At 40.3% G+C, this 24854-nt stretch overlaps 1 protein-coding gene and 1 long non-coding RNA gene across 3 annotated transcripts; one reads left to right on the top strand and one right to left on the bottom strand.

The window, feature by feature from the left end:
• The first annotated feature begins 1193 nt into the window (after positions 1 to 1193).
• Positions 1194 to 23979, top strand: cpda (carboxypeptidase D, a). 2 transcript variants are annotated; one of them, XM_038694307.1, is made up of 21 exons: positions 1194 to 1997; positions 3641 to 3888; positions 8570 to 8712; positions 8875 to 9044; positions 9978 to 10399; positions 10565 to 10756; positions 11270 to 11437; positions 11738 to 11847; positions 12057 to 12159; positions 12498 to 12640; positions 12736 to 12905; positions 13031 to 13333; positions 13484 to 13679; positions 13839 to 13974; positions 14365 to 14511; positions 14869 to 14961; positions 15076 to 15140; positions 15405 to 15536; positions 17526 to 17711; positions 20827 to 20929; positions 21511 to 23979. In XM_038694307.1, the coding sequence occupies exons 1-21, from the start codon at positions 1348 to 1350 to the stop codon at positions 21735 to 21737; spliced, it is 4107 nt and encodes a 1368-aa protein (XP_038550235.1). In that variant the 5' UTR covers positions 1194 to 1347; the 3' UTR covers positions 21738 to 23979. The 2 variants fall into 2 exon arrangements, with proteins under 2 accessions (XP_038550235.1, XP_038550234.1); XM_038694306.1 differs by having other exon boundaries at positions 14869 to 14967.
• Positions 19941 to 20313, bottom strand: LOC119883583. The gene is made up of 2 exons (XR_005440687.1): positions 20152 to 20313; positions 19941 to 20026 (listed from the first exon to the last, which is right to left on the bottom strand). It is a non-coding gene; the product is annotated as an uncharacterized LOC119883583 (long non-coding RNA).
• Positions 23980 to 24854: the final 875 nt, after the last annotated feature.

Below are 24854 nucleotides of genomic sequence, written 5' to 3'. Positions count from 1 at the left end.
TGCAACAGAAAATTGCTTGAAAAGCCCAGGTGCAATAGGAAAAGACTAAAGCAAACAGTTCAGATCAGGAAAACATTTCTGGATTTTTGAGTCATAATACAGATATGACACGACAAATCACTGGAACAGTAGTACTAAATCATATTTAATCAATATATTTTCTAATAATGTATAAGATAAGATAGCCTTTTGTCATTGCGCAGACACTTATACAATGATTGCGCAGACACTTATACAATGAAATTGGGAGTGCCACAACCACTGACTGTATATAAACTACTGAATGTGCATTAGGATAAAAACAAGAAATAAACACACTTAGGACAGACCAGATACAGGTGATGTCAAAACCCGTAGCATGTTACTTTATACATATGTTTCCTGTATTTGTTAGGTTTAAGTTCAGCAGACCGAGGAGCAGACTCTTTGGTGGTAGTAAAGTAAAATGGTTTTTAATCAACAAGACTGAAGAGTATGGTGTAGAGTGGAGTATGGCAGCGGAGTCAATGAGGAGATTTGGATAAGTTGTGGATTAGTCAGCCACGCCCTCTTGCAAACACAAACACACATAACCTACACACACAGAAACAGCAGGATGGATTAAAAGAAATTTCAACTATGTAAAGGTGGTGATGGCACAATGGATGGGATACCTGCCTTTGGCGTTAGAGACCTGGGTTCAATCCCTCACTGTGACCCATCCGCCAATGTGTCCCTGAGCTTAATCTCTAGTTGCTCCAGAGGTGTGTGTGACCTCTGACATATATATGCAAAAAGCAATTGTAAGTGTCAGATAAATGTAAATAAATCAACACATGTTTTATTGCATTTTGTTTAAACAGTGTACAAGCAATAATATATTCTAGTTCATTTATTCAAAAAGAAAAAGAAAAACTACATCAGAACGTGATATTAAAAAAGAAGTCAGCACTAGCTGTTCTGACCTTCTGACTAAGGATTCACTGCATAAATTAGTTAGTACGGATGATTGTGCACATCAAGTCTACTAAACAGACAGATTGTATTCCTGGGGGGTAGACACATTCAAATTGATCACCGTGGTCCATTTTAGAGGCGTGTGAAATTGTGGAAGTTTGGGCAAAAAAATAAAGGTTAAAAAAGAAAAACTTGAAACGGCACTCTTACGCCTTAAAACGTGACGTCACCGCTGAGCTCCGCCTCCTGTGAGATAAGCGGAACTAGATGGGAACAGGCAGGCCAGACTGGCTCTGACAGCAGAAATACGTCTGTCGTTTGGGGGGACAAACACTCAAAACATTTTCGACGCTGGTGTTTGTTTATTTAATTTGAAAGTCCGAATGGTGTGGCAGTAGAAGACACGTCAGCATGGCACTCATCTGGGAGCACCTCTCGACGACGCCGAAACTACGGGTGCCACTTTTCGCCCTTATTCTCTTTCTTGTTGTCTCTCTTGGTGACGCCAGGCTGCACCGGACACGAAGCGTCACCCCCTCGAGGGAGGAAACGGTAGAAACTTACAACAGATACTACAATTATGTTGAGCTAACCGATATTTTACAGTCCTTAGCTCAGAAATACCCCCAAATAGCTAAACTGTCGAGCATAGGTCGGTCTGTGGATGGTAGGGAGCTCTGGGTGATGCGGATCACCAAGGATCCCAACATAGAGGCACCGGGTAAACCGAAATTTAAATACGTTGGGAACATGCACGGCGACGAAACCGTGTCCAGGCAGGTGTTGGTGTACCTTGTGGAGTACCTGCTGGCTGAATATGGGGAGGAGCCGCGTATTACTGAGCTGGTGGATACCACGGATATTTACATCATGCCCAGCATGAACCCCGACGGCTTTGAGAAGTCCATAGAGGGGGACTGCAACGGCGACAACGAGGGTCGAAATAATGCCCGAAACAAAGACCTCAACAGAAGCTTTCCTGACCAGTTTGATGGGACGAGTGTCAGCCCAGATAGTATCCCCGAGGTCATGGCTGTGATCAGATGGATCAAGGAGAAAAAGTGAGTCTCTCTCTTTTATGAAACCCACAAACAGTCTCCTCAGAGCCCCAGCACACACACTCCTGGCTTCAGTAAACTTAATGGATCTCAAACACCTTTTGGTCAATGTGTGTTTCACAGTGAAATGTTTGGAGACAAACATTCATGTCAGTGAGCAACTGATTTCTTTGTCTCCTTTGTTAAGACCTCAGGGGGTAGCAAGTGTGACTCATATTAAAGTCAAGAAATGCTGCACTGTGATACCAAAATGGTGTGATAAGACCAGAAGGTTAATGCTGAAGTTCACTTTGGAGTAGAGCTGAAACATCACTTTTTATTACCTATTAATTTATCAAAAGTAAGTTGACAGAAAATTTAATCTTCAACTATCTTGCTAATCGATTAATGGCCACTTTTCAAACATGTCACACATTTTAATTATTAGGCTATTTTTATTTTACCAAGAAGTCCCATTGAGATCAAAAACTTTTTACAAGAGAGACCTGGCCAAAGTAGCAGCTATACAGAAACGCAACATAATAAAGTATGACAACATGACAAAATTCACAATAAAACTAAAATCAAAAACAAAAAGAACAGCTATTCAAACGCAGTAGCCTGTCAAGAAAAACAACCACATACCTCCTTCAACATATTCCTTATGGAGCCTTTAAATTATTTGATAGGATACTGAGAATCTTTGGGCTCTACACTGCTAGTCGGTCAAAACAGGCAATTTAAAGACATCACCTTGGGCTTTAGGAAATTGTGGTGAAAATTTATCACTATTTTCTGACATTTTATAGAAGTCCTGATAGCTGAATAGTTACAGCACATGCCATATAAGCCTAATGGCCACGGTTTGATTCCCTGTTGTGTTTTCCCTTTTTTCCTGTCTGCCTTTATGTTATCAATCCAGTAAAGCCTTAAATGCCAAAAACAACAAAAAAATATTGGCAGATTAATTAAAAATGTTTAGCTGCTACCCTAATTTGGAGCGTGACAAACATTTTTGTCAATGAGTAACTCAGTTCCCCTTTAGTTTTCTTCATTAGCTGCTCAGAGTGTAACAAGTGTGGCTCTGACTCATAATAAAGTCAGCAAGAACTGCTGTCCTGGTTGTGCAAGACTTCAACCCTGCATGCACACAAATGTTCATCCAGTTACGGTGGCTGTGCCAGATCCAGGGCTGCCAGACAAAAAGGGAATTTCCCTCTAAGCAGCATCACATTTCTTTACATTATTTGTTTCTGTGAAATCCTACAGCAGAGTTCTTTCTTCACAACTTTTTAAAGGATATGATCACATGTTTTGAACTTTATCTTTATAGAACACTCACATGCCCATATATATGTTGAAACAGTTGTTGTTCTCTGTCCATACTGACCCTGAGGAGATCTCTACTCCAGTGTAAGAGGCAGGGGACAGGATCCACAGTCCTCGTTCTGTGCAAAAAGGCATTAATAAGAAGTTAACCTGAGGCTCATATGAGTTTCAGCAGTCTGAGTTAGACAAGTAAAGTGGGGACCTGTCTCGCAAATTTACAATGGATTTGGTGCCAGATTCCCTCTTGGCCTTACGGCCAATATAGACAGGAGCAACATTTACATTTAAGACAGGCTTGAACTTAAGGCTGCTTCGAAAATGTGCCATTGTCTCTCCAGGTTCGTGCTGTCAGGAAACCTGCACGGCGGCACTGTGGTTGCCAGTTACCCTTTTGATGACTCAGCCTCCCACCAGCAGCAGGGCCACTACAGCCCGTCAGAGGACGACAGTCTGTTTCGCCACTTGGCCCTGGTGTATTCCCAACGCCACCCTATAATGAAGACTGGTCAGCCAAACTGCCCCGATGCGATGGACGAAACCTTTAAAGATGGCATCACCAATGGGGCGCAGTGGTATGACGTACCTGGTAAGACGATTCAGTTTTCATTGTTTTAAATGCCTAGTTTAGAACTAATCATTGTAGCTTGGAGGTGAGGATGTCCAGCTGGACCTCAGGGGATCACATCCTAGGTGTGTTGTATAAAAGGATTTGTCCAGTCGTTGCTCTCTATTATTTGTTACAAGTTTTGTATTTGTTGAGGTAGGGCTGGGCGAAATGGCCAAAAATGTTATCACGATAAAATAAATCTTATCAGTAGTTATCACGATAAATGCCAAATCATTATTTATTTCAAGTTTAAAGGCTGATTTTTGCACCTGATTGAAAGTTGAAGAAACCAGATGGTTAATTGTGGTTTTAAACTTTTCCTTATGGTCAGAACATGACATAACACTTTCCAAATGGTGGATCACTCAACAAATCTGAGGAAGAACATTCAAAACGATTATTATAAAATCTTTTTTCAACAAATATACATGAGTAACATTAAGTAAAACCTTTTTTCAGACCTTTTTCACAAAATAAATTTCCCAATAGAAAATATTAAGGGAAATAATATTGCGATTATTATCATCATTATTGTTGTATCGCCCAACCCCATGTTGCAGACAGAGTCTAAGCTATGCTGCTGCTCGATATCTCCCCATCTGAAACCCAGAATGTGACTTCGTATTGTTGGAGTGGCAGCAAGCTACAACCTGTTTGACGAGATTCAGGAACAAATTATCTCAATTTCCTTTGCACTTGGTGGAGCACGGTTTAAACTATTGTCACAGCAAGGTTTTCTCCCATTGCAGATCACATGTAAAAAAAAAAAAAAAAATAATCTTTTCTGAGCTCAGTAGCTTAAATTACATTGCAGCAACTTTTCAAAGTTTTGGTCACCAAAGCTGCTTGGAGGCAGATTCCAGTAGCATTATTCTTTCATTTAATTAGCTTAAAACTTAAAAGGCAACATAAAATGAAGTTCATTGTTACTGTTAGTGCTGTTAGACTTGATATATCAGCCTTGATCAACTTGTAATATACAGTTTCAAGATTTAGTGAATAGAGATACTTAGGATAGATACATTACAAAATACATTTATGTCATTGAAGCTCTGAATAGTGAGTGGCTTGGTTTTGGGTTTGCCAAATATTATATGCTAAAAAAGCCTCACTCAAGCTCAGAGTGGGCTACTCATTGGGTTTACTATAATTGCTGGAGGTGTTAGAGCAGTAGATAGGCTTATATTGTAATTCTGCTTTTATTTTTCTCCACGAACACCATTCAGGTTCAGAAACTGCTCTACTCTGCATCACTTGCGCAGAAACTTGATCAGTAGACCTCTCTACTGTTGTTTAGTTGGTTTCCTGTAAGGGGGTGGTGTCATGTCTGCAGTGTCTGCAGCTTCAGGTTACTGCAGTTATCATTTTTCTATTGAGATTTGTTGTAGTAAATTTTAGGTAGGGACTGACTGTCTTCCAAGTGTTGTTTTTCCATGAAGTAGCCTGCAGTTGCGTTGGTCAGATGAATTGGCTTGATTAAACCGTAGCTCTCCAGGAGAAGTATCTTGTTTGCTCTCATGTTATTCCTTACCTCAGTTTTTCAAGTGTGTTGGATGTCTAGATATAATTAGTGAAACCAGCTACTCCATGTGCAGGTACTATGGTTTGCTCCTCAATTACAATAGGTAATTAAAGTTCAGTTCAAAACTCGGTTGATCCATCAGGACATTTTAAATCAGTTTTTAAGCATATAGTATGAGTGTAATTCTGAGATTGTGGTGTTGTTAAGTAGCAGTATGATGATACTTCTATGTATATATGATGCTTGTTTAGACCAACTGTTTAGGATAAATCCCTCAGATTTAGTAATGTACATAGTTAAAGTGAAAAAAAACTAGTATTCTTTCCTGTTGCTTGTCACACGGTTTGTTAACCACCAGAAGGAACCGGTGCTGTAAATCATTACCAAAGCCTTGAGCACACACTTGGCTAAATCTTGGCTTTGTTGGTCATCAGAAACCTGAAGCACCGTGACAACTAAAGGCCCGATTCAGCTGATTAACTGTTTTTGTTGTTGCTGTTTCTCAACTAGAGAACAGCCAGTATTCAGACAGAGACCGTTCAGGCTGTAACGGGAGCCAGTTATTAAAGCTCTTAGCAGCAACAAAGTGCAAATCTCAAGATGAAGATAAACAGCAAAAAGTGTAAAACAGCTGAATGAACAATGCTGGTGTCTGTCTGACATGTCTCTGTTGACAAAATGTCACTGCTAAAACTGGGCTAATGGCAGATGATGGAAACGGCCAGGACATTGTGTGACATAATGAGGGGCACAGGCAAAGCGCCAGGACCAGGAGTCAGAAACAGGAGATTTTTTGTGTGGCAATCAGGGCTTGAAATAATAATTCTGGGTAACATGTTATCTTGACTCATAATCATTTGCCACAGTCTGTCCTCTGTGTCCTTATGTAACACTGTGTATAGATGGCTAGCTAGCTAGCTAGCTAACTAGATAGATAGTGGTGTTGTGTAATGTGTCTCTATTCCAAACTTAACTGTTTAAAATGTTTATGGGTCATTTGTTCAAAGCTGTAGGCCGAGGTTATTGTAATCTGGTATGTGTTGAAAGATACATAACTGCCTTTAGACATGTGAGAGAACAAAGGTGAGGACATCATTTTACTCTATGTAAATATAGCTCTATTGCTGTGATTATCTAAGGCCCTGGAAGTGCCTTTGAACGTTCAGACCTCTGATAGCCATACTTTAACATTACATCACTCTATACTAATGACAATGACAGTCATACGACAGTAATACTTTTAGATAATTTTTCCTCCTGGATTATCATTTTAAATGTTTGTAGGAGATTTTTTTTTTCAATGTGTCACTAAACTCCTAACACCCTGTATTATAAGCATCCCTGTGCCCTACACAGCAAATTCAGCTACTAGCTCTGTCTTTGGCTCCATTGTCTTGCCATTGCTTTCCTGCTATGTTCAGGGTGTGTCACTGGATCCGGTACATAGACAGGATATTTAAGTTTGGGGCTGCCATAGTCTGTCTGTGTGTTTGCCGTGCTCTTTCAGCATATGAGACTTATTTACTTTAAGTGAATGGTACCTGATTCGGCTTTAACTACTTAAAGTAACTTGGCATGGGACGACGCCTAATGTCTTGTGACTTTGAGGAAAGAGTTTTATGATGTTTGTCATGTCGTTGAGTATGAATTTCCACACACAGTCTAGTGTTATTTGCTCATCATTAGCAGGTGAGATTTGTTAAAGGCATAGTTTGGCTTGGTTGACATAGCACCCTCCTGTCTGCTGCCATCACAGGGGGTAAAACCTCGAATGAATTACCCCGACAGATCTCTACACACACCCCACCCATCTTCAAAATAAGCTCAGAGGGCCCTGTGTGAATGTTTGTACCCGCCAGATGAGTTCTGATAGATTACGCCAGGGCATGTAATTGGAATGCCCCTCATGTATTTACTATTATTCTGTCAGACCACTGCGATATGGACAACTAAAAAAACATGTCTCAGACTTGTCTGATGAATCATTTAATACTTTATTATGAAATTACCCTTTACAGAATGACCTGGCAGCCAGTCACACTCGCCAAGTATCAGACAGCTGAACAGCTGTCGGTTGACCGGGGATGACTCAGAAGACCTTGTGTTTGTGGTGTATATTTTGGTACGCCTGCTCTCAGAGCCAAGATGTGTACCACATAATAGCCTCTGACTTTTCTCGTTTGCTTGTAAGAGATCTGTTGTAATTTTCTTCACTGTATTTCCTCCACTTTCCAAAGTCAGTTAGTAACATGACTCTCAGGAGGATCTCTTCATAAGCCATGCAGATCAGATTATTTAAAAATGGGTATCTGTATGAATGTCCTGCAAATCAGTCAGCCTGCAAAAAGCACTGTATAAAGCAGTACTCACGGGACTTTATTGCCTATATAGATGTGGGGCGTTAGAGTTTTGTAAAGTTCTGGATATTAGGTTTTTCTTTTGTGTATGTGTGTTTATGTGGACCCCAGGAAAAACAATCGTGTAAAAATGTTCTAGGATTTGTCTTTGTTGTGCATCACCGATAGCTAAAACTTGTGTGCTAAAATCCAGCATTTATCTGCTGCGGCGTTGTTGATGTCTTCCTCATTGAGACTGGTGGGAGGCAGTTTGCTTTGCTGAAGGTATTTGTTAATGTTAGGTGTGTGTGCCCTTTCTCTTGACTGATACAAAGTGACAAACGGTGGCTGTTTCATTGGGTTCCTGTGGCCACTCAGCAGGCAGTCATGGCAACCCTCCAGCCTGGGAGCCTCTGGCTGCCTGCTGTCGCTCCAGTGGGAAGGCCAACTGAGCAGCCTGCCCTCCTGTGTTTCGTTTCTCTTTGCCTTACTGCAGGGCTAGGTTGGCTGGCAGACTGCAGATGTCATGGCTTGTTGCCACACTAAACACTATCTTTAAACTGTAGCACTGGAGAGACCAAGACAGGCTCAAGACTTTCCAGATTTGCCTGACAACAGTGGGGGGTCACATTTAGGGAAGCAGAGCATGTTTAAGAATTTACTTTATGATTACATGTTGTATACACCATTAATTCCTGACTTTAGACATATTTTTCTTCTTTATGCTTCATATAATATATAATTGACTGATTTATGTCTTTGTAGCATGATTGGTTTATTATATTGCTTGCTTGTTATCTAGGAGGGATGCAGGACTACAACTACCTCTATGGAAACTGTCTGGAAATCACCGTGGAGCTGAGCTGTTGCAAATATCCTCCTGCTTCCGAGCTCCATAAGGAATGGAATCTGAATAGGGAATCCCTACTAGCCTACATTGAAAAGGTTGAGTTTATAACAAAAAAAGAGTAAAGCTACATCAGTATTTGTTATGATGTATCTTCAGTTTTATTTTTTTTTTAAAAGAATAATGCCTGATGCTGTTTGCATGTCATTGTTCCAGTTCAGCAACATGTCCTTGGTATTTACAATACTGCTGTCTTCCAGGTCCATATAGGTGTCCGCGGCTATGTGAAAGAGGCCATCAGTGGCGCTGCTCTCAGCAATGCCAACATTGTAGTGGTAGGCATTCGTCACAACCTGACCACAGGAAACTACGGGGACTACTACCGCCTCCTACTCCCAGGAACATACAACATCACAGCTGTGGCCCCAGGGTAACTACTAAAACTTCCTTCCTTCGCATAGCAGGTTTTCAAAAACAGATGTTGTACATTAAAGGACAACACTTGTAGAAAAAAGAAGGTATATTCCGTCATACACCCCAGCACTGATTTATTTTCAAAAAGGGTTGATGTTTCGATTACAAGGACCTTTCAAATGACATATAAATCATAAAGTGACACAGTGCTTAAATATAGCCCATCATGCACTATGCATGATGGTCCACAGCTGAATTGGGAGTGTAACCATGATTTCATGTAGCAAATTATTTATTTAAGATTTCCTCAACCATCAAAACATACACCTATAATCCTTTTGATATAAATAAAAAGGAAAATATGAAAAATAGTGTTATACAAATTTTATATATATATATATATATATATATATATATATATATATATATATATATATATATATATATATATATATATATATATATATATATATATATATATATATATATATACACACACACACACATACCTACAAGACATAGCCCAAATCTACAATATATAAATATAAATGTCCTATGGGGTCCTATAACTTTTAAAAAAGGACAACACAAAAGGCCAAATACTAGTCAGGTTTCAAATTTCATTGCAATGACCAATGACAGCCCAGTGAGTGGTGCATTCATCACTGTTTGTTGCCTGTTGATGGTTGCCAGATCACAATGAACGATGCAAAATGTGTTATCAGACAATGAAGCTCAGTCTCCATGTTCCAGCCAGACTTACCCAGAAGTCCTGCACTAAAGAAATGCACAACATTGGTTACTTCCTCCTTAGAGTTACAGAGTAACTCTTTGTTACTATAGTGAAAGAAAAATATGTTCCACAAGTTCAGTGGTAAATGACTTCCAGGTAAAAGGAAACTGCACTGTTTCACAGTCATCAAGCATGTGTTTTTTTTCCTGTACACAGGTACACATCAGTGACAGTCTACAGTGTCCATGTCATGGAGGGCAAAGCCACAGAAGTTAACTTTACCTTGGCACCTGTGGTCAATGAGGCAGCTGGTGGCACCACTGTGACCACATACTCTGTGCCATCCACCAGTGACACAAACATCTCCACCACCACTGCCATCTCCTCTAACTCTACCCACACCCAAGTGACTCCTTCTGAGGGAAACAAGGACAGTCCTTCTGTGCTTCCTCCCGAACCCCAGCCCATCCAGCCCCAGGAATTTCGTCACCACAACTACGCAGACATGGAGCTGTTCTTACGCAAGTACAGCAGCGAGTTCCCCTCTATCACCCATCTTTATTCAGCTGGCCGCTCCGTGGAAGACCGTGAGCTCTATGTGATGGTCATCTCAGACAACCCTAATGTCCATGAGCATGGTATGTCTTAAATATTTGTTTAAAGTCATACTAAAGGATACTTCCTTTTGTGTACATGAGGTAATATGTTCATCTTAGCACCCCTGATGTTATGTTAATGTTATCTTATTAGTAGGAATTTTAACTCTGACTGACCTTTTTTTTTTTTTTTCACATTCACATCAGGTGAGCCAGAGTTTAAGTACATAGCCAACATGCACGGTAATGAAGTGGTGGGCAGAGAGTTATTACTCAACCTCATCGAGTACCTGTGCCGTAACTATGGTACTGATACAGAGGTCACTAAGTTGGTCAACAACACCCGCATTCACATCATGCCTTCCATGAACCCTGACGGCTATGAGGTAGCCACTGAAGGTAAGAGAAAGGGACACACACAGGCACACACTAACAAGTTCTTACACTGGCAACAATAAAGTAACACTACCTGGATAGTATGAAATTGGCATGCCATGTCAAATATTTTAGTATACAGTTCACACACGTAATATAAATTGCTTTGGGATATGCTCTGTGTTAATTAAATGTTTATAGGTTTAAGAAGTAGGTACAATTAGGTGTTGTAATTTCTTTGGCATATTTATACATATTATCTCCTTAAATACTGCTGGCTTCACCTCATTGGCTGGTTGAAATCGCTTTGGTTTAACCATCTTGCTGCTGTCAACACTTTTAAAGAATGGGAAAGTTTCACGATGCACTTCTTTATCCACCAATGACTTTTCGCAGGAAGTGTAGAGGATGACGAGCTAAGTCTGTTTATTTCAGTGGTGAATGACTTCCTGGAAGTCAGATTAAAAGGAAACCGCAGCACCATGCTAGTTACAGATACATATAGGTGACTCATGACTAGAACTTATTCCCTCACAGGTGATGTAAAGGGCTACAAAGGACGCAACAACAGCAACAATTTCGACCTGAACCGCAACTTCCCAGACCAGTTTTCCACCATCACAGAGCCCAGGCAGCCAGAGACTATAGCTGTGATGAACTGGCTGAAGAGCATCCCCTTCGTCCTGTCAGCCAACCTCCATGGAGGCACGGTCTTATTTTGTGATTTTAGTGTTAAAGATTGTCAGTCAGTGCCACAGCCACCTTTTGATAGTGTGTTCGATTTTTACAGTTTAAAATATTGTATTAGTATTGTATATGTTGTGTGTATGTTTTGAGTGTTTTTTATCTCTTAGAGACTGTAACATGACAGATAATTTGACTTTAATTGAATATAATTGAACTTAAATAACTTTAAAGGACTACTACTACAGATACACAGTTTAAATCTAAATAGTAGTGCATTGTGAAGTTTATATTAATGTGTCTTTGTGTTGTGGAATTTAGGTTCCTTGGTGGTCAACTACCCCTATGATGATGACAAAAAAGGAACGACTGAGTACAGCCTGTCACCTGACGACAAAGTCTTTCAGCAGGTGTCTAGAGCCTACTCACAGGTAACTGGATACTGTTGATGGATCTGTTTCAGGTTGGGATCATGTCTGCTTGTGTTTTCGTATTAAAAACAAAATGTGGTGCTAGCTCTGATAAAAGCCACAGACATTTTGTGAAATCTGTGGAGAGACCAGGTTCAAAAAGTTGAGTACAACAGTACTCATTGTTGAATTATCACTTGTGAATTATCACTTGTGTGATGTGTGTGCAGGAAAACCCTCTGATGCACAATGGACACCCTTGTGACGACCTGTACCCTGGTGAATATTTTGAAGATGGGATCACCAACGGTGCCAACTGGTACAATGTTCCTGGTATGCCTACATCTCTCATTCTCCTTTGATTTTCCCACAGCACTTTGGCCAATTCAAACATCTCTTTTATAGTTTAGTCAGTCGGTTTGTCTGCAAAGAAAAATAAATGGAGCTCCTGTAGTTGTATGTTATATATTGTTACTAGTTCTTCAATAATTGTCACAACATTGCAGTTATGTGGTGCCTCTTTGCCTGTACCACGTTTCACTGGGATTGTCTTAATTTTTTGCAAACAAAAAGTTATGCTAGCATCACATAAAGCTTCAACACATAGTGGCTTTAAGTGAACGCTTTACTTTAAGATGGAGTTGAAATATATATATTTATTTCTTATCCAGGTGGCATGCAGGACTGGAACTACTTAAACACCAACTGTTTTGAGGTCACCATTGAGCTGGGCTGTGTGAAGTACCCTATGGCCAAGAACCTGCCCAGATACTGGGAACAAAACCGACGTGGCTTGCTTCAGTTTATGCACCAAGTAATAAATACAAATCTTAATGTTACCCTGCACTTTCTCCTCACTTCTCTCAGTTTTGCATCTACTCACATTTGAGTGGTTATGTGTCTCTGCAGGTCCACAGGGGAGTAAAGGGCACTGTCTCTGACATAAGGGATGGTACAGGAATTCCCAATGCAACCATTAGTGTGCAGGAGATAGACCACAACGTCACCACGGCTCGTGCTGGAGACTACTGGAGACTGCTGACCCCTGGGACTTACTCTATAACTGCCACCGCCCATGGGTGAGATTAGGGTTTCAGAAGGAAGAACAAACAGATCATTTACCATGAAGTTTCTGTATATTTCTGTGCTATTTCCCATTATTTCCAGTACTATTAACGTTTAATTAACTTTTTCTGTTGTCAAGATATAAACCTCTGAGTACCTACGCCACAGTCTCAAAGGATGGAGTAGAGGTGGTGGACTTCAGACTGAAACGTGTACATTCAGATCCCAATGGCCAGTCTCTCGAGGGCCCCCAACCCACACAGAACCCATCTGAGAAGGAGTTCCAGAGCCTAATTAAGGACCTCTCTTTAGGCCAGGGTTTGGAGCAATTGGTCAGGAACACACCCACTGAGAACACCTTCCGCTACCGACGCTACAAAGAGCTGTCCGGCGTCGTGAGAGGCCTCACACTTAATTTTCCCCAAATTACATCTTTACGCAGGTAGGCAATCTTCCCCCAAGCCCTGTATCTGAACCAGCCAATGTCACTTCCTTTTAAGTATACATACATGTTTAATATCCCACTTCTATCCCTCTCATCCTCTGTGTGCCAAAAATCAATGCTGTTTTTTTTTCTACTCTTCTTGCCCAGTTTGGGCCAAAGTGTAGAGTTTCGAACCATTTGGGCTCTGGAAATCTCCAACAAACCAGGGGAAGCTGAACCATCTGAGCCCAAGATCCGCTTTGTAGCAGGGATCCATGGCAATGCTCCGGTGGGCACAGAGCTGCTGCTGGAGTTTGCTGCCTTCTTGTGTATCAACTATGGCAAGAACCCAGCTATCACCAGGGTCAGTGAACCCCCTCAGAAAATATATAGTGTTTGATACCCTGCATGTAGTTCAGTCGGAATTGTAATTTTGTTTTAGCAGGAAAGAACCAGTCCCAGTAAATACAGTGTATAGGGCAGCCATATCTGTAATTGTTCCATCTCCATTTCCCTTCCCTAGCTGATCAATGAGACCCGGATTGTGATCGTGCCCTCTATTAACCCAGATGGACGAGAACAGGCTGTTGAGAAGCAGTGCACCTCCACCCAGGGCTTGAGCAATGCTCATGGGAAGGATCTGGACACTGATTTCTTTGGTCAGTTGTAAGGATTTGTGGGTGCACGGTTGAATTGAGAGACGGAGACAAAAAGGGTGGTGATGGTGCAGTGGATAAGGCACATGCCTTTGGTGTGAGAGACCCGGGTTCAATTCCCCACTGTGACACATCCACCAATGTGTCCCTGAGCAAGACACTTAACCCCTAGTTGCTCCAGAGGCGTGCAACCTCTGACATACATAGCAATTGTAAGTCGCTTTGGATAAAGGCGTCCGCTAAATTAAATGAAATGTAATGTAAAAGAAGATGATTAAATCTATTTATTCAGTCTGCAATTGGTGAAACATATGTTGCGAGTGTAACAAATAAATGTCAATGTTTGTCTATGTGTCTTAAAAAGCTGAGCATGCTGTTTTCCTCCTTTTTTAGGCAATGCATCACAGCGTGTGGTGGAGGCCCAACCAGAGACCAGAGCGATGATGGACATGATTGTGGACAAGAGCTACACTCTATCTGTAGCCCTTGATGGAGGCTCCCTTGTTGCTACCTACCCGTATGACAAGCCTGTCCAGTCAGGTAACAACACTGAGCAGAAAACTTCATTTTGTTTTGATAACTTCTTGTAAGAATCTGCGTGGCTAAGTTATGTTATTTATAGTATATTTTCTCATTAAGATTTTAAAATCAGTTTAGTGTTCGAAATGGAGCCACTTTTAAGATTGCACACTTGTCCAAGTATTGTGATGTCCATTAGTTGGCCCGTCTGGCCACGCATCCAGCATATATAAACATACGTTAAATAACAGCAATTTGCTGAGTAGGACAAATCATACACCACCTCTACACTGGTTGCTGTTAGACACTACTTAATAGAACTAAGTTTGGCTGTGTGGTTTTATTTATGTATTTATTATCTTTTTTTTAATTCCCCAGTTGAAAATGAGGGCACACTGAAGTACTTGGCAAGTGTTTATGCCAACAACCACCCCAAGATGCATCTGGGGGATACTGGCTGTTCAAATAATGGTCAGAGTACGTAATTTAAGCCCTATCAATAATTAGTCCTCATGTTGGTATTGAATGTCAGTCATTAATAAGAAGATAGTTGTTAAAAGCTAATGGAACATTTCTGTTACTCAGTGGGAAACATCCCAGATGGAGTGATGAGGGCAGCAGAGAGACAAAGTCATATGGGGAGCATGAAGGTAAGACTCTACAACCCACTGTTTGTGAAAGCAGTTACTGGAGTTCAGATGGCCACCATTCTGCCACTTCAAAGTATTTTTTCAAGATATGATCTGCAATGAAAAAGCACACTTCATTTTTCAGTGGATTTGTGCTATTTTGCAAATTGTTCATGTATTTGCAGCTTGTTAAACACTTTTGAGATCCTGAATGTTAGTTTGGAGAAATGGGCATCTGCCTCAGTGCTGTCTCATGTATCACCTTGTGTCTATGTGTCCTCCCAGGACTTCAGTATGGACTTTGGCCACTGTCCAGAAATTACAGTGTATACTGGCTGCTGTTTGTTCCCACCTGTTGAGCAGCTTGCCACACTCTGGGCTGAGAACAAGAAGCCTCTCCTCAGCATGCTGGTGGAGGTACAGTGCATGATTTTTATTAGCACAACATGGGGACATTCAATGGATGTTTGACCTGTATACCTCTATAACCACTTTCAAATGAGAGATTTTCAGGAAGTAATGCAGCAGTATAGAAACTTGAAAATTAAGTGTTTAAATTATTTTATTATTTATATATATATACGGTACGGAAAGTATTCAGACCCCTTTAAATTTTTCACTCTTTGTTTCATTGCAGCCATTTTCCAAAAATCAAAAAAGTTCATTTTATTTCTCAGTAATGTACACTCAGCACCCCATCTTGACAGAAAAAAAAACAAATGTAGAAATTTTTGCAAATTTATTAAAAAAGAAAAACTGAAATATCACATGGTCATAAGTATTCAGACCCTTTGCTCAGTATTTAGTAGAAGCACCCTTTTGATCTAATACAGCCATGAGTCGTTTTGGGAAAGATGCAACAAGCTTTTCACATCTGGATTTGGGTATCCTCTGCCATTCCTCCTTGCAGATCCTCTCCAGTTCTGTCAGGTTGGATGGTAAACGTTGGTGGACAGCCATTTTCAGGTCTCTCCAGAGATGCTCAATTGGGTTTAAGTCAGGGCTCTGGCTGGGCCATTCAAGAACAACCACGGAGTTGTGGTGAAGCCACTCCTTCGTTATTTTAGCGGCGTGCTTAGGGTCATTGTCTTGTTGGAAGGTAAACCTTCGGCCCAGAGCACTCTGGAAAAGGTTTTCGTCCAGGATATCCCTGTACTTGGCCGCATTCATCTTTCCCTCAATTGCAACCAGTCGTCCTGTCCCTGCAGCTGAAAAACACCCCCACAGCATGATGCTGCCACCACCATGCTTCACTGTTGAGACTGTATTGGACAGGTGATGAGCAGTGCCTGGTTTTCTCCACACATACCGCTTAGAATTAAGGCCAAAAAGTTCTATCTTGGTCTCATCAGACCAGAGGATCTTATTTATCACCATCTTGGAGTCCTTCAGGTGTTTTTTAGCAAACTCCATGCGGGCTTTCATGTGTCTTGCACTGAGGAGAGGCTTCCGTCGGGCCACTCTGCCATGAAGCCCCGACTGGTGGATTGCTGCAGTGATGGTTGACTTACTACAACTTTCTCCCATCTCCCGACTGCATCTCTGGAGCTCAGCCACAGTGACCTTTGGGTTCTTCTTTACCTCTCTCACCAAGGCTCCTCTCCCCCGATAGCTCAGTTTGGCCGGACGGCCAGCTCTAGGAAGGGTTCTGGTCGTCCCAAACGTCTTCCATTTGAGGATTATGGAGGCCACTGTGCTCTTAGGAACCTTAAGTGCAGCAGAAATTTTTTTGTAACCTTGGCCAGATCTGTGCCTTGCCACAATTCTGTCTCTGAGCTCTTCAGGCAGTTCCTTTGACTTCATGATTCTCATTTGCTCTGACATGCACTGTGAGCTGTAAGGTCTTATATAGACAGGTGTGTGGCTTTCCTAATCAAGTCTAATCAGTATAATCAAACACAGCTGGACTCAAATGAAGGTGTAGAACCATCTCAAGGATGATCAGAAGAAATAGACAGCACCTGAGTTAAATATGAGTGTCACGGCAAAGGGTCTGAATACTTATGACCATGTGATATTTCAGTTTTTCTTTTTTAATAAATTTGTAAAAATTTCTACATTTCTGTTTTTTCTGTCAAGATGGGGTGCTGAGTGTACATTACTGAGAAATAAAATGAACTTTTTTGATTTTTGGAAAATGGCTGCAATGAAACAAAGAGTGAAAAATTTAAAGGGGTCTGAATACTTTCTGTACCCACTGTGTGTGTGTGTATATATATGTGTGTGTATATATATATATATATATATATATATATATATATATATATATATATATATATATATATATATATATATATATATATATATATATGAAGTCCTCAAACCAAATTATATTATAATATTTAAGATGATAATTTTTTCATCATCATGTAGCCTTAATTTTCCCTCCATTTCTACCCCATCCAGGTCCATAAAGGGGTGCGTGGTTTGGTGAGGGACAAGAGCGGAAAGCCTGTTGTTGGGGCGATCATTGTGCTGAATGGTGGAGTCAGAGTCTATACTACAGAGGGTGGCTACTTTCATGCGCTGCTCGCTCCTGGCAACCACAACATTGAAGCTGTTGCTGATGGCTACCAACAACAACGTCAAGAGGTACACAGTCATACATACTATGTATTATGCAGGCCAGGAATGTACAAGCTTTCAGGAAGATGGCCATGATGGGATAGAAAATAAATTTAAGTTAGTTTCTTATTTATATTTTCCAACTGAAATGCATACAAAAATGGAGATTTACAAATGAATCTTCAAATTCAAATGTTATTTTCCTCAGATTTTATTTGAACCCTGAATACTCTGAGTATGTTTAGCCTGAGATGAGGGAAACTCTCGGTTTTCTGTTTCAGAGACCAAGATCAGATAAACCCTAGATCTCCAACAACTTATGCTGTGAAGTTTATCTGTGACACAAAAGCACATTTTGGAAGTTTACGTCTTTTAGAAACATAAAAATCATGCTTAGATAGCCTATAAATTTGTTACCAAATCATGATCTTGAACATGACTACTTTAATGATCAATCTAGCATCGATGTACGGACAGTGATCTCTGGACATTGTAGATTTATCCTCAGCACAGAAAATAAACTAGGAGGCTACACTGTCCTTTATAACACTGTGACTCTTACCACATACCTTGGGCTACATTACTACAGTAGGCTAATTAAATCAAACTAATCTGTAGGAAGCTGTAACTGATCAATTAACAATCATGTCATATTGTGATTTCGCACCTATGGAAGATTTCTGTAATAGTTATGTTGGAGATGATGTGAATATTTCTGAGTGAGCATGATTGTGGTGCAGCTGAAACTAATAGCCTAAATATAGCATAGTTTAAAAGTGAGTTTTTCAAAATTAGCTGCATACAGTCTTAATGTGTTTTGACGGCATTTCATTTAATACAAAATGAACAAGACTTAAAGTAGTAAAATAGACGTCTAAAAGTCACTTTAAAACTACAGACACTTTTTCCAAAGCAAAAATATAATTAATAGCTGACTGGGTTGGACTGTGACTTTACAATCACAGGTCCACGAGAAACTGTCTTATGCTTGATGCCTATTTTCTTCTTCCGTTATTGCCATGGTGCACTGCACTGTCAGTTTACAGCTGAATGAATATATTTTAAAATCAAATTTAATGGGCTATAGGAGAATTCTAGCACGCATTAATTTTTTTCATCCCCATGTACACGCTTCAATCAGGTTCAACATACTCGAGTTGATTGGACTAATTCTGATCAGCCGTTGTGGAACTGAACTCTGAGTTTGCCCATCTCAGGCTCAATCAACTTGGAGTTCCGGGACAAGCTCAGAGTTTAAGCCTGCTTTCTGAAACAGGGACCTGGACTAGGCCTTTGAAAAATGTATACGCCATTAACATTTTGAAGCTGTGGCACAAGAAGCATTTAATAACGATGATAGTGTTGAGTAAATTACAGGCTTACAGTGTCTGAGTTGGACTATTGATATTTATGAAAATATTGGAAAGCAGAAGTCAGCTGTGCCCTGGTTGCAACCACATGCGCTCCGGGTGTTCCGGTGGTGATCATAAACATACACAGTACGCTACATTATTTTAGTGGCTTTTAAACAAATCATTTGATATGCTGAACACTTTGGACTTGGAGTTTGGGCAGAAACAAACCCCAATTAAAAATGCAGTAGTCACAGATTTTGGCTCCATTGATCTTGCATCATTTGTCTTTTTAACAGTTTATAAGAGGAGCTTCATTGCAAAATGTCAAACATTTGACATGAAATATAAATTCAGCTGCTACAAGGAAAATCAAGAGACATGAACTGACAAAAAAAACCAAACAAGAACAGCACACTCATATCATAGGAAGTCTGTGAGAGAGTATTACTGTTGTTCCCTATTACTGTCTAGGTCTATGAAAGGTGTAGGGCGGAGCACACAGAATCTCTCAGTCACCTCCACCTTTCCATTTGGCTGCACTGAAATGTCAAGCGTGGGGTAGGCCAGCTCTTTAAACAGATGCTCCTTAATGTTACGCCCCAGCTCCAGACTGTAGGCTTTGAACTTCCCGCAAGAACTAATGAGCAGAGGATCCACCACTGAATGATATGTATGCTGGTACTCTGGTACTGTGAAGCCGTGGATCATCAGAGGTCTTGGTTGAGTAGTTGACGACACGCTGCTGCAGGTCCTCCCTCCAGTAGCAAGGGCTCCGTCGCTGTGGGGCAGTCTGAGATCTGGGAGAACAGCAGCGTTCCTTAAATACCTGCCATCCAGGGATTTCTGGGGGTCTGCTTCACTCCGCTCACACACAAGGTCCAGATCATAACTTTGGGCCACCATGTATTTCCTCTCTTTAATAGTGTCACCATATTTCTTAGGACATCGAATACTCCGCCTTAGACCATAAGGACGCATTTCATTCCTCTGGAAATTAAAGTGATGTTAGTTAGATGTCACTGTATGTTCTTCTGTGCTTTGCTGGCAGAAAACAGTCAGCAAACCATATTGATGATACAATGAAAGATGAAAGAATTGAGTGGTACACTTACTCTTTGGGCGCGTTTTCAGACCACATTACTAAATCAGGTCTGAAACTACATGGTTTGAAATCCTTCCTTTCCTAAGCTTTGAGTCTAGTTTCCCCATTGTTTTAAACTGCACTTAAATAATGACACCGAATAAATGAGAGACACTTCACTTTAGAGAAAAGTCAAGCAAAATACAAAAAGTGAATTCTGAGATTCTTGTAATTTACCTCTCAGAAGATAGTCATTTTGGATTTTTATGAGCAGCGCTCAAATCAAGACAACCTGCACAAAATATACTAAGGAGGCACACCTGCAAATAAACCTGCTAATTGGGTAATTAACAACCTCAGTTCTGGAGCAGACTGCTGAATGCCTAAGGATTAGATGTGGTTGAGCAACTACAAACTCTCATTATTTGAATTTCACATGTCTCAAACACACACCAATGTCGGCAAATGTTTGTAAAATTCTAGAAACAAGTATTTTTAAGAACCTTGGGTAATATTGCCACAGCATTTAAGATGTATAAGTATAACCTTGACTGCAGCAGTTTAGATTTAGAGGAAACCACACCCAAAACAAGTACAGAAAAAAATGTCTCAAACATCAGAATTACCATATTTGGAATATTGCTGTTATACTGTAAATCATCATCCCACAATTAATGATATCTGACCATGTTTGGCTGTGTTGCAGGTGGTGATATCTTCCTATGAAGCTGCTAGCTCCATCATCATTGAGTTTGACATGGACAACAGCATCTTTGGCCTGCCCAGAGAGTTTGTGGTGGCTAGTGCAGGTAAGCATGTCACTGAAAAACCTTATGTAACCAGTTTTGACTATATGCATCATGTGACCTGTCCACAAAAAATAAAGCCTCTATCTTATATATTTTGTATTTTGGCTATTGTAATGTGCTAAAACGGTATTCCTATCTATAGTTTCCGATTTAATGTTGCTAAAAACCTTTTGACAGTTGCCATGCAATGTAGTTGTGTTAAAGCAACTTGTGCTAGTAAACAATTCACCTTAAATGGGTTTTGACTTTATCTAGTAATGTTGTTTTTTTCTAATATGTAGTATCTTATGATCTGTGACACCCAATAACCGCCTCGCCTTTCTGAAATACTGTTGAAGTAATTCATAACTCTTTTCAGTATTTTCAGGCTGACATATTTGAACTCCTTTTTAAATAAAAATTTTGACTCTAAGACAGTCAGTGTCTTACCATTTTGGCCTTTGTCGTTGACACCTGAGGAGTACAATCTTATGTTTAGTGCGCTTACATCATAAAATGTTTACTCCTTTTTTTGGTGTGTGATGGAAAATATTTTTAACATTCAGACATGCTGAGTTGTGTATTCCTCTTCCTCCTTGCAGCGGCCTCTATGACAGCGTTAGTGGTGACGGCGTGCATCATCTGGTGTGTCTGCGCAGCCAAGTCCAACCGTCAAAAAGATGGCTTCCACCGTTTGCGGCAGCACCGAGATGATTATGAGGATGAGATCCGGCTCACCTCTATGGGCTCCAAGAAGTCACTGCTTGCCCACGAGTTTCAGGACGAGAGTGAAAGCGACGAGGAGACGCTGTATGCCAACAAAATCTGATAACCGTTTCACCAGTTTGGCTGTTGGCTCAATATTTTTATTTTGATCCCCCCTCTTTAATTTAACCACTGACCAAGAAAGAACAGGTTGAACTCTAGGCAGCATCTCTGTCTCTCTTCATGACCAATATATGAGAGTGATAAAGAAACTTTGTTCTGTTATACCAACAAGCTGTGAGGGCTCACTCCCAGTCATTAGTACTACAAAATTAATACTTAAAGAGCATCCTGCTGGTGTCTGGGTGTCTCTACCTGACTGGATCAGGAGAAAAAGACAAAGAGAATGTGATTTTAAAAAGAGGGAGAGAGAAATAAAGGTTTGGTCCACTGTGGACCTCATCCGTCCAGGTTTTGAGTCCTGCAACCTTTTTCATTTCCGAGCCACGCAACAGCACTCTTTCAGACCGCTACCTGTCCTGCCTGGCTGAGGGGTTCCTGCCGATAAGTCCAAATAACTCTCGTTTAGTGGATGTGTAATGAGCTCTGGATGGATGTGCTTTATTTCACACAATCTCCCCACTGATATCATTAATTTCTTTCAATACTGCTTTGAGCTAGCAAATTAGAAATTATATCTTCTTTTTATCTAAGACAGCATTGCCACATTGACATGTCCAAGCCTTTGTGAGACTGAATCCAATACTGTGCCTTGGCTTCTGTAAAGTTTACAGTCCACTCGGGTTGTATGTGACAGAAAGCAGCAACATAGCGAGTAGATTATACCTAGTTTGTTCTGGAATTTGATTCATCCTATACTCAGGTGGTAGGAAAAGAGAGAAGTTATGATTGAAAGACTGCTGAATTTCGATGTTGCACGCAGATGACTAGGCTGGGTTCAGTAGTTTTGTATTTTTCCAGGGAGTCAATGTTGTGGCCCAAATCATAATGGGAGCGAGCTTCTCAAAAGCTTTAAAGCATCAGGGAGAATCTGTTACCAATGAAATGCTTGAATGAAACCCTTCTTAGTAAGTGCAGGGTGCTCTAATGTATGCATGGAGGTCACTTGCACTAAATGGAAAGCAAACGTTGTCCCATATCATTGGCCAGGGAAACAAAACTTTGAATCTCTAAGTCAGTAATAATAAAAAAGAATGTATTTGTGGTTTTTTCCTTTTTGTTTTAACTAGAAGTTTGTGATGGGACAATTCCCAACTGTCTGTACATGGAAAGTCACTGCTGACTTTTGTTTTGTCATATTGAGTCTGCACCCTGTTTTTTGGATTAATTTCATTTGAATATGTTGGTGTTTATTCCCCTGACTAAACAATACTTTTGAGTGCAAAAGTCATACCAGGTTTGTCCGTCCATTAACGATCACTGTCAGAGCCACCCATTCTACACGATTTAAAGGTCCAGTGCAAAGAAATGCATATTTCCCACACTTATTGTAAAACAAGGGGCATATAGACGATAATCCATTCGACTGTGAGGTTATGGCTCGAATGGCTGTGAAAAAGCTAGACCATGGAAATTGAACTTGCTTGCTGCAGTATGCAGATACTCGTCCTTCAGCCACATGTCAGGGACAATGAAAACAAGGCTACTGACAGATTGCCTAAGTGGCTTTAAAGAACAATGTTTTCTTGTGTGAAATTATAAGTAATTCTCTTGTGTGTTACAGAAGCTCATTAGTGATTGGATGACAAAATTTGAGTTGGGGTATAATGACAAATCAAGGCAGGTTGGAATGCAGACATGGCGAGTTTATAGGAGACGAAAAAGCGAGACCTCTGTGTTGTGCAAATCAGATGAACTGCCAAAAACCAAAAGTGTGGTTTTCTTTACATCTTAGAGCTGTGTTTAACCAAGAATTGGTGCACTAGATCATTAGTCATCACTTACATATACACACCTGTTCACTAAAGAATCTGCCTTCCAGGTCCTTCAAGAAGAGATTATTTCCTTCTCCTTTAAACAAATGCAGCTGTCAGCAGTAAGGTGAAACCTGATATCTGTGTAGCGAGACAGATTTGTACATTATTTTTTTTCTTTCTTATACTGGATCTGTGAGTGCGTGTGTATGAATTTTGAAAGTTGAGCGTGTGTCAGGTCACACAGTGTTGGTGAGAAGATTTTATATCTAACTGGAATCAACTGTAAATAATGTTTGCCACTTCTGAATGGGAAAATAAGTGTGATTCATGTTAACTATGAATATGCTCAACAAAGCATTTCACAAAAACCTCTGTGTTACATGCACAAAAACTCATGAAACATGGTGAAATAAAACCTCTCACAACGTCTCCCTTGCTTTTGTGTTGCATGTATGGTACTGCTATTTGGGACTGTTTTTAAACAGATTGTTTAGCAGTAACGAAGGAAAGGAAACATGTAAACCCTGGAACAGTATTCATACAATTAACAATTCTGTAATTATCATTAAAGACTTAACTAAAATGTCTAATTTAAAAACTTAGTAGTGTGGATGTAGCCTTAATCAGCTGAAGGAAATGGTGCCCTTAACCCCATTTTCTTGTGTGTGTTATGTTTGAGGCTCCAGGAATGTTGGCCATCAGATAAACACCAAATATGTAGTGGCCTAAAGCTGGAGCCTCAGAGTTGCGGTGACAGTTTTGACACCAAAGGATTTTCAGTCTGCAATGTTGCCTTTTTTCCCCCATTTTCCATTGCTATCGCAATAACAGTTGACATAAAGTAGATGATGAAGAGATCTTTCCAATATGTTTTGCACAGTGCATGTTTATGTGTTTCTGAATATCTTTCTACCTGATGTGGGTTTGTAGTCAGAAAATCCTCTTAAATACCCTGCCTGTTGCTTATTGAATTAACAACTTATTTGTCCGCTACTTATTATTTTTAATAACTGGGGCATTGGGGAGATTGGGGGCAGCAGTGGCTCAAAAAGTCAAACAGGTCGTCAATTAATTGCAGAGGTGGAGGTTCAGTCCCTGGCTCTTCCTTTCCACATGTCTAAATGTCCCTGAGGAAGACACTAAACCCCAAACTGTCCTTTATGGACAGGGTGTGTGTGAGTTTGTATGTGTGGGTGAAAGAGAGGCGTCACAAAGCCTTTTGTCTTATGATGGTTGAAAAGAAGTTAATTTACCACAGTCAGAGTGATACAATGAGTTATTGATATTGTTAATAATTTAGCAAT

This window comes from Micropterus salmoides, unplaced genomic scaffold (genome assembly GCF_014851395.1).
Source record: "Micropterus salmoides isolate LMB-PRFRI ecotype aquatic unplaced genomic scaffold, ASM1485139v1 Ms_hic_scaffold_3, whole genome shotgun sequence".
NCBI classification, from domain to species: domain Eukaryota; kingdom Metazoa; phylum Chordata; class Actinopteri; order Centrarchiformes; family Centrarchidae; genus Micropterus; species Micropterus salmoides.
Note: the sequence above shows the minus strand (reverse complement) of the source record. Positions and strands in the feature narration are given on the sequence as shown.